This window comes from Urocitellus parryii, chromosome 2 (genome assembly GCF_045843805.1).
Source record: "Urocitellus parryii isolate mUroPar1 chromosome 2, mUroPar1.hap1, whole genome shotgun sequence".
Classification (NCBI taxonomy): domain Eukaryota; kingdom Metazoa; phylum Chordata; class Mammalia; order Rodentia; family Sciuridae; genus Urocitellus; species Urocitellus parryii.
In genome coordinates, this window is record NC_135532.1 from 147,689,895 (window position 1) to 147,700,987 (window position 11,093).

At 35.4% G+C, this 11,093-nt stretch overlaps 1 protein-coding gene across 1 annotated transcript; it reads left to right on the forward strand.

The window, feature by feature from the left end:
* The first annotated feature begins 8,917 nt into the window (after window positions 1-8,917).
* Window positions 8,918-10,856, forward strand: Gpr15 (G protein-coupled receptor 15). Its single transcript, XM_026402417.2, has one exon. It carries the CDS (start codon window positions 8,918-8,920, stop codon window positions 9,998-10,000), a length of 1,083 nt encoding a protein of 360 aa, XP_026258202.1. The 3' UTR covers window positions 10,001-10,856.
* Window positions 10,857-11,093: the final 237 nt, after the last annotated feature.

Genomic DNA, 11,093 nt, shown 5'->3' on the forward strand with positions numbered 1-11,093 from the left:
CCACCCCGGGCCGGGCCGCAGCCCCGAGCCGAGAGGACTTGTGGGATTTGTAGGAAGGACGGAGGCAAAGCTGCCTAAGGCGGCGGAGGGCACGCCGGGCGCCGCGCGGCCCATTGTGGGGGATGTAGTTCCGCTCGGTAGGCGAGGCGTTGTGCCCAGCGGAGGTCTCAACTGTGTCTTTTGAGTGAATGGGTGAATGTCTAGGAGGGAAGGCGGCCTCTCTCGGGTCGCAGCTACGCAATGATTGTGACCTATGATTGTTAGTTACTAAGGTCTGCTTTGAGTCCTGTGTTTTCACTATTTTACCATCCTCCTCCAAAAGTAAGTACTGTATAAAAGAACAGCAGAGGGATTCTACTTCTGAAATGTTAACCCCTTTTTCCCACTGCCCCACAACCACATGGGAGCAGATCTTTCTGGCTTGATTGTTTACGTTTAGACAAAAAAGAATATGTCCTGGACGATATTATGCGTCTAGAATATAAAGATGTTATTTAGATTACAAAAATATATATATAAAATATATATATAAAATGTTTTTGGCTGCTTTCTTTTTATGACAAGTTATATTTATTTTTTATTGTGGTAAGTTTTTTTAAATATAAATTTCAGTTGATTTCTTAAAATATTAAGTATTGAAGATATAATGTGTCAAAAAATGATTAAAAAATCTAAATAGTATGAATAAGACTGAAGCTTAGGGAACATCATCTTCAGTAGTGAGGTCATGGACAGCCTTGGAGATTGTGTGGCATCGAAGCAACAGAATGATTTTAAACTGAGTATTTTTAAACTGAGTATTGCACAGAAGTTTATCAACATGAACCAGATACATATTTGTTCTTCTATGTTTTATTTTTTTATTTATTTTTTTTTTAGAATGGTGGTGTTACTGCGAATTGAACTCAAGGGCACTCAACCACTGAACCACATCCCCAGCCCTATTTTGTATTTTTTTTTAATTAAAGACAGGGTCTCTCTGAGTTGCTTAGCACCAGGAAGATAATATAGTTGCAATTTAAGTAAACCAAATAACTGAGGCTTGGTTTGAACTTGAGATCCTGTTTCTCTTTTCTGCATCTTTAGTTTTTTTCTATTTTTTATTTATGCTAATATATGTAGGTGGATAAAATAAATATTAATAAATTAATGGAATTAAATTCCTGTTTCTCTTTCCTATTCTGCTATTCAGGAAACATTAGCTGGTCCTATATTTTTACAAATGTTAAAGATGATTTAATACAATCATATACAGATTATGAAATTTAGTTTAAAAACAAAGTTGAACTAAGCTGCTGGTTTAATTTGTTAAGATATTTCTAGATTTAGCAGGAAGATAATATAGTTGCAGTTTAAGTAAACCAAATAACTGAGGCTTGGTTTGAACTTGAGATCCTCCTGCCTCAGCCACCGGAGCCACTGGGATTACAGGTGTGCATCAAAATTTTCTTCAGTTCTCAGTTATGGTCCAAAAATCAAGGGACTCCATCATCAGGGTAATCTTGGTAATAACTTTTATGGATACATAAGTGAGGCCCGAGACCAACAAATGACCAGTTTCACAACACTGTAGGGGCATCAGACTCAAGGAGCAGAGTATCTTCTGAAGCCCCTCTTTACCACCAATGACTTGGAACTTAGCCACTTCACAGAGGAAAGATGGAAGAGCCAACTTGGGGTCAAATTTCTACCACCCTGAAAAATTGAAGGTATATCTGTTTTTCTATTGTAGATATGTTTCTTTCACCAGAGTTGGTAAACTGATAATACATACTCATTAGCTAAATAAAATAAATAGCCAAATATATTATAATATTCAAATATTATAATATATACTGAAATGTCATGTATAGCATCTAATCAGGAAATAATTTTGTTACAGGCATCAGCTAGAAAAATGGTAGAGGTGCATAGACAAATGGTTGATGTGTAATAAGACTTGTGATTGCATTTATGCACCACAAAATGCCTTCATTTTGTCCCTGATTAGAAATCCCCTACTTTCGGACCTACCTCTCCACTGCAGTCCACATGGAAAATAAACCCAGGTAAAGGGAATTTTAAAAGAAAAGAAAGGAACAACAACAACAAAAAAAAAAAAAAACCTCAGTTTATAGATAGGGGAACTGAGGCCCAGAGAGAATAACTGAACTGGTAAACTTGAGCATTTGGCTAAGTAAATTAGTTTTGTGACTTGGGACAATTTACTTAGCTATCTCTAAGTCTTGGTTGTCTTTTTTCCAAAATAGGGATTTTTTGACAACAGTTATTCCTTGTGATCATTGTGAGGATTAAATGAGAAATTACATATAAAATGCCTAGCACAGGAACTGAGGCTCAGTAAAGAATTACTGAATTATTATTATTTGCAAATATTTGTTGAATACATACAACATTTAAGTAAAGACTATATAAGGATAATTTCAAAACTCCTGATTCCCCCTAAAAACTGGAAATAAACCATTTATAGAGGTAGGTGTTTTTGCTCATTTCTGCTGGTTAGCCCATGGACTAATTGCCAATTAACTGGGAAAGATTTGTCAGGACAGCCCTTGTGCCATTCTTGCTTGTCCATAATCAGGAAAATTCAAGGCTTGGGCTCATAGCCTACATCATGGCTCAGGAAGTAAATGTTTCTGCAGGAAAATACAGAAGTGAATTATACTTTTACCCTTCACGACTGCAGAATGCCTAGAAAACACTCAGGACACACTTCAGTCACCAAATTAGTGTGGGCATGGAAGTGTCGGTATGTTTGAGGTTTCATCCATCCTGACCATTTCAGCACAGAAAACCTACATTACATCCTCACAACCACACAATTGTATTTCTAGTTTTTCCCTGCATCTTTGTTTTTTTTTCTATTTTTTTATTTATGTTAATATATGTAGGTGGATAAAATAAATATTAATAAATTAATAGAATTAAATTCCTGTTTCTCTTTCCTATACTGCTATTCATGAAACTGTAGCTGGTCGTATATTTTTTACAAATGTTAAAGATGATTTAATACAATCATATACAGATTATGAAATTTAGTTTTAAAAACAAAGTTGAATTAAGCTGCTGGTTTGGGGCTGGGGATGTGGCTTCAGCGGTATCACACTCGCCCAGCATGCGTGCGGCCAGGGCTCGATCCTCAGCATCACATACAAACAAAGATGTTGTGTCCGCCGAAAACTAAGAAAAAATAAATAACTATTAAAATTCTCTCTCTCTTTAAAAAAAGGAAATCATGGATTTTTAGCTAAAAAATATTTTTTAAAAAGCTGCTGGTTTAATTTGTTAAAGATATTTCTAGATTTAGCAGGAAGATAATATAGTTGCAATTTAAGTAAACCAAATAACTGAAAACCTGGGTATTTGGATTTATAACTAGTTTTTATTTATTTTTTTAAACATAAGAAATGTTTTAGTTGCTCAAAACATTACATTGATCTTGACATATCATATATCATGCATTTGATTCAAATGGGGTATGAATTCTTATTATTCCCCCGTGTACAGATTGCAGGATCACATTGGTTATAAAGCCACGTTTATTCATACTGCCATACTTATAACTAGTTTTTATTATGTGCTTATGAAACAATTCTTCACACAAGAATTCCCTTCAATACCAAATTCCCTGGCATCCTTAAATTTGATTCAATATTTAATTGCTTGTTGTTAGAAACTAAAAATTATTTTTAAAAGATATATCAAAATTATGTTTTTTTCCTATATTTTGTACTAGATGTTTTCCTTGTGAATTTTGGAGTTCAGAACATAGGAAAACAGAAATATGTGCAAGCTCTGGGTTCTGGCTTAAACATCCTCAAAAACCTATATATCAGTCTTAGAATTCCCTTATATGTAATCCACTACAGAACAATGGCAAAAATCAATCTAGGATAAGGCACATCAAAAAATCTATCTAAAATCTACCCTGTTAGGTGCCTCAAAGTATAACAAACGATAGTTGTTTGGATGTTCCTGCTTCTGAATAGTAATGAATGACCATTTGTACATGAGAAGTTCACATTCAAATTGTCCTTTATTTTAAAATCATCACCGTGGGTCTTTGGTTAATGATGTCTATCTGGGCTCCAGTGACCTCATTAGGAAAAAGGTTATACTGATGATCACTAATATCACTTGAAGCTCCAAAATCACATATGATTTTTAATTGCACTGGAAGAGGAGGAATGTGACTACAAAATATAGTTGTCATAGATTCATAGCCATAGTGTTTCATTAGGAAATTTGTATATACAACACTTCCAGCTCAGGCAATATACAAGCAGCACAGACAGTGAGAAATGCAGATGGACAGAGGAAAAAGAGGAAGGCTATATGCATTCTAATTATAAAGAACATCACAGCCCTTGCTCCTTCAAACATGAACAGCAATCATGGGGATGGCCGAAATTATGAAAGGAAATATTTTCTTGATTTATTTTGTCATTTATTAGTTTATAAATATTAATGCTGAGTCCCTAAACAAAATTTTTGCAAAAGGTAATCTTTAATGCAGATAAGGAACTAATGTGATTGACTACTTTATTTATAAACTAAAACAAGATCTTCATCTTCTCATCACCATCAAATTTATTATGAGGCCATGGTAGATATACTAACGAGATGCACTAAGTGGAAATATTGATATAAAATAACCAAAAATATGCTGTGCTAACTTTGAAGCATCTCTCCACACTTGTTTATGATGTGATGAAGACCCCAGGATTGAACAGAAAACAGAAGCTACTCAACAAGTTTGCAAAAGCTCCTATTCATTGGTTTTTGACTCAGAACTCAAGCATGATTCAGCCCAGGTCTGCAGGCCAGACACTGTGCTGTGTTGCCAGGGATACCAACATAAATAAAAAATTTGTATTATGCATAATATAAATCCAGATTGAATATACTCTTATGAAGAATCCCTAAGTATATGTTACTAGAAAAAATAATTGCTATCTATGTAAACATGAGTTAACATGGGAAATCATCCAATAAATTAAGTAGAGAGGGTGCACTGATAACAGCAAATACATGCCATTTAATTTGGCATATGTTATTACACTATATAGTACTAAATTGTTCAAGTAACTGTGAAAATAAAAAACAACTCCTACAGTATAAATAATTTTCTCAAACTGGACTGCTTAAATGATTCACACATTATGATTCTCAATAGGACAAGAGTTTCTCTTTCTAACAAATACATGTGTAATTGCACTGTCTTCCTACTAAGGTTAATGAGAAATAATTAGTTTGCTTCATACTCTTTGCCACTTATTATGAGACATATCACAGTATGTATATGAACAAAAGGTGTGTATGAAAAAGAAATCCAGAGATTTCTTTCTGCTTTCCTGTGTGCATATAATCTGGTGATATACTCTCCACCTTATTATGGGGTCAGAGTTGTCTGATAAGGAAGAAACTGAAGTAATATAATCACAATGCCAGGGATCACAGCCTGACCAGGGTAGCTCTATTCGTACAATATTTTGTCCTCTGTAAAGCCAGGCTACAGCCATGTAATAGATGATAATGGATTCACTTGGGCATATGTCTCAATGAAGAAAACTTCTCTTCTTCTACAACATCTGATCCAGTTGTGAACATATATCAAGAATTGGAAATACAATAGGCAGGGTGCAGAAATCCAGATTAATACCTAAATTATTGTGAGATAAAGGGTAAAAAACTTTCATGAGTTTCAAATTTTGAAGTAATTTTTAAACCTTCTTTAAAATACACTAATACCAAAGCGTAACACATTATATTGGTTAATTTAGGTGATTAAGAACAGTGATTCTAAACTTTAGTGTGTGTAAGATTCACCTTGGATGCATGTTAAATATAAAGTCCCAGACTCTGTCCCCAGTAATTCTGATTATGTAGATCAAGGACAAGATTTGTGAATGTATACTTTAGTAGGTGTCCCAGGGTCTCTAAAATGGGTAATATGGTCTGGCGTCCACCAGTTCAAAACAATGACTCTGAGAGTCCATAAAGACTTCAGTTGCCTTCTGCTAGAGTTTAGCAGGGAGAGAACAGATGTGGCCCTGCTTTTAAGTTACTCATGATCTGCTCAGGGGGTCAGGTGCCAAGACAACAAACCACCTGATAGAGATAATAAGTACTTTATAAGCAGCATTTTAAAAGTTCAAAGGTAGATGCAATTATCTCTGTCTGGGGTTGGGGAGGAAAATTAAGTGGATTTTTTTGGGAAAACAATTCTTAAGAAGTGGCATATGGACTGTTATTCAGTTAACTAATATTTGTTATTTTTTAACAGCTTGTTCATATTGCCTTTTCATATGCTATGGATATCTGTGTGTGAATCAAAAGGCATACAGTCTTAAAAATGGCCTTTGCAATCAGCTTTGAACTATGACCTCCCCTTCTTTATATAGCCACCATATACTGTGGCTTCTCTCTTTTACTGATATTGTACTTAGAGTTATGAAAAGCTCAGAACCATGCTCTGTGTCCCTTTTTTGGCTAAAAATGGTTAATTTGTTTTTTAATTTTGGTCTATACTATTCATGATATATATAGTCATATTGCAGCTTTTACCACCAAATATCTTACTTCAAAGTAACTGCATGTGAAAAAGCACACCACTTTATCTACAACTGCTTCAATAAACTGCTGAGTAAGTCAGATTTATTTGAGATAGTTTACATCACCAGCCACCCAACTTTAGAAATGCAAAAGAAATTTTAAGACCTACAGAATGAATGCACAATCTAATGTTTTCCTCCAGAGTATGAGTATAAACTCTTCTCTATTTTATACTTTTATGTGGAATTTTTGAGACATAAGGATTAAAAAAAATCTTAGACCCAAATCAAGCTTATTTTTTTCAAATAGCAAAAGAACTTCTGATTGCAAAATTCTAATATTACAATTAAAGTACAATTACAAATAAAGAATGTATATGATTGGCACTTGAACACACGCACATTTACATGTAAGTACAGTGTTTAAATATTTTGTTACTTTATTAATGTTTTTCAAGTAAATATTGTCCTACTTCAAACTATTTGACAGATGAATTATTCTATTAAATAATTAAGGCTTACCCAGTGGAAAAGATTTCTGTCCCAGAAATGCCAAGGCTATTAATTAGTTTCTCTAATCTGCAGTCTATATTTAGCGAAGGATATGCTTCCCCTCCTCACCCCCTGCTCTCCACAACAACACTGGAATTAGTGAATAGCCCAAAGAAGACAGGCCAGGTCCATAAAGCAACTCCAGAGTGACTTCATGGGGCTGTCCCAGGTCAGGGGAGCCCTTATCCTTCCTCTAATCTTACCTCTCTTGCTTGTGACTGAGATGACATTGTATCACATCAGGAGGGAGAGAAGAGTACAACAGGCAGGATTATTCTTTTCAATATTCCAATTACTGAAAAAAAATCAAAATTTTACAGAAAAGACTTTAAGTGTTTAACAATTATATTTTTATCTACATGCATGCGTTCTTCTATGTAATGGTTATATCCACATGAAACTGGAATTTTGGACATTAAATGAAATGCAGAGAAGGAAAAGAGGGTACCAGAGAACCTTGAGCCATTTGGCCAGCACAGAAATGAAATTAATAGAGACAATTTCAAATTTTGTTAAATTTTACTATGGCCTTCGTATATAAAAGAAAACATGTGAAAACTCTGTGAATGGAGTCCTTTCTGTTTCATCCTGTTTCTCAAATGTTTTAATTATACCAAAAATCTTCCCTTTTTAGAGTGCCTCTGCTGGCAGCTCATTTATGATACCCTGTGTCTGCTGCCTGATCAGTGGTTCCATAACTGAGGTTTGCTGATATGTGGAGGTATTTAAGGAACAGCCAAAAAATATTTCACCACTACAAAAGTGTTATATAATGAAGGAAAGGTCAGAGGCAATCTGGAATGTGATGAAGGGTAATTATTGAAGGTTAGTAGGAGAAAAATCGATTCAAGGACGTTAACTCTTAACAAAAGGGAACTTCGTTGGTTGAGGTACAATATCAGAGAAGAGGGTAAAAATAGCAGTTTTTGATTTTTAAATGTGTATGTGGGGTTCACAAATAACAATGCCTGCCAAACAAACTAATTTATAATTTTACTAGATCACAAAAATGAGAATTTTCTGAAGCAAATCTAATAAATTAACATTCCCAAGGCACCAACTGTGCAGGAGTTACTATGCTAGCTATGATGAAAAATTTGAAATAATAGTAAAAATAAAAGATTGCAGGCTTTTGGGGATTTCTTTTTTTTTTAATCATTGAACCAGACTTGGTTGATTATGTATGAAATGAAAGCCGAATAAAATAGGAAAGCTCTAATGCCCTAATTTCAATCATAATGTTTGCCATAGGTGCAGACTGGTATGACTTGGCAAGCTTGCAATGCACTCTTTATGAAATAAAAGACTAAAATTCTTCATATATCACCAACAGTGCAAACACAAAAGTGTATCTTTATTATGAACACCTTCCAGATCTAAAAGCAAAAGAGTATCTTAAAAGTGAAACAGAAGGCTAGATCAAAAGAATTCAGTGTCAGAAAAGCAAAGATTTTTAAAAGAGGTGAGAATTTAAAAGTTCAATTCTTAATTTCTGAATTTAAACAAAAAAACAAATATGTTGAATAAAGAAGTTAAAAAGCAACTCAGTCTCATGGGCAAGTGCAAATAAAGAAAACCACAACCACAACCAACCAAAACCAATCAGAGTGGTGTTCCTTGTGGGCCCTTTCTGAAGATTGGTAGAAACTGCATTTTTTTTTTAAATCTGTTTTCATGCTTGTCCAAAATCTTTAAAGGGAAGAAAAAAAAAAACAGCACTATATAAAAGAAGCTCCTTTGAGATTTCTAAAATTCATACCAAAACCTTCTAGGTAAGGGAACTTACCAGATTTGGTATCTGATCTTCAGTGATGGATCCAGAAGCAACCTCGGTTTATTTGGATTATTACTATGCTACCAGTCCAAACTCTGATGGCAAGGAGACCCACTCCCACATTCCTTACACATCTGTCTTCCTTCCCATCTTTTACACAGCTGTGTTCCTGACTGGAGTGTTGGGGAACCTCATCCTGATTGGTGCATTGTATTTCAAACGTGGCAGCCGACGATTAATTGACATCTTTATCATCAACCTGGGTGTCTCTGACTTCATTTTCCTTGTCACATTGCCTCTCTGGGTGGATAAGGAAGCATCTCTAGGACTGTGGAGGACAGGCTCCTTCCTGTGCAAAGGCAGCTCCTACATGATCTCAGTCAACATGCACTGCAGTGTCTTCTTGCTCACTTGTATGAGTGTTGACCGGTACCTGGCCATCATGTGTCCAGCCATATCCAGGAAATTCAGAAGAAGAGACTGTGCATATGGAGTCTGTACCTGTGTCTGGCTTGTCTCCTGCCTTCTGGGGTTACCGACTGTTTTGTCCAGGGAGCTCACGTTGATTGATGGTAAGCCATACTGTGCTGAGAAGAGGGCTACTTCAGCAAAATTGACATGGGCCCTGGTAGCCTTGATATTCACTTTTTTTGTCCCCTTGCTGAGCATTGTGAGCTGCTACTGTTGCATCACGAGAAAGCTGTGTGTCCATTACCAGCAATCAGGAAAGCATAACAAAAAGCTGAGAAAATCCATAAAGATCATCTTTATTGTGGTGACAGCCTTTGTCTTCTCCTGGCTACCCTTTAATACTTTCAAGCTCCTGGCCATTATTTCTGGATTGCAGCCAAAACTCCATTTTTCTTCAGCTCTTCTCCAGCGGGGCATGGAGGTGAGTGGGCCCTTGGCGTTTGCCAACAGTTGTGTCAACCCTGTCATTTACTACGTGTTTGACAGCTACATCCGCAGGGCTGTTGTTCGCTGCCTGTGCCCTTGCCTGAAGAACTATGACTTTGGGAGCAGCACTGAGACATCAGATAGTCACCTCACTAAGGCTCTTTCCAACTTAATTCACACAGAGGATTTTGTTAGAAGGAGGAAGAGGTCTGTGTCACTCTAAAATGAGTTGTGACATTTCAAGACTTGTTGGTGCTCGTCAGGAATAATTTTTATCAGCAACAAAGAAGAAAAGCATTAAAGATAAGATTCATATTGCTTGATTAAATCCAAGGAAGATTTCATTTTTAGAATAAACACCAAAATACATTGTGAATATAATAAGCCACGTACTGTATTTTCAGCTGAGTGACCTTATTTGAACCTTGCAATCAAGTCAACAAGACAATTCTCTCTGTCCTTTGAACTCTTAGATAAAGGCTCCTGCTTGGACCAGTTGCTGTCTTCATGATTATTAATGTACTTTATCGCCTTTTTTTTTCTCAAGAACTATGATATTTCAACCAGACCTCCCTTCATATTACCTTTAAAAGATTCTGGCCACACTCATCTGGTAAGAAATGTGGTGGCAGTGTAGGTAACAAAATATAGAGTAGACTTGTTCTCTATAATTGATTGTTCCCAAGTTACTAAGATATTCTGCCCTCAGTCTTTAAAATCTGTTATAGTAATTCTTCATCATCTTCCAGTATAGACTTTTAGCCTATGCCCATTTACAATAGCTTTGGACTGTCAAGAAAAAGCTCATGAGGAAAAATCATTTTGAAATGTGTTTATGATTTAGGATTTTATCACTTGGTCATCTAGAACATAGTAAAAGTAAGCATATTATATTGTTAGAAATGCATGTTGTTATAATGCTCTAGTAACTTTTTAATGGGGTTATGCCATGCTCTTTATTTTCATTGCCTTTTAAGTTAGGATTTGACTTTGCTTTAATTTTGTTTTAATTACCTCTTGTCTAGTCATCAAATGACAAATGTTACTACTAATATAATTAGAGATGGACAAATACTTAGACCCACCCCCATACAGATTATTATTTTGTTTTCAATTAAAATATTAATGCTGTACATTCCCTATAGTGCTGAGAGCCAAGCAGACTGCGGCACTATAGCATCATTTGATTGATATAATCTGAAGATGAAATCTATTAACACTGGAAGACAGGATGATTCAAATTGAAAAATGTCTACAAATGTAATCAGTGTTTTTATATGCATTTTTCCAAATCTAGACACCCTCTTGGGTTCTTT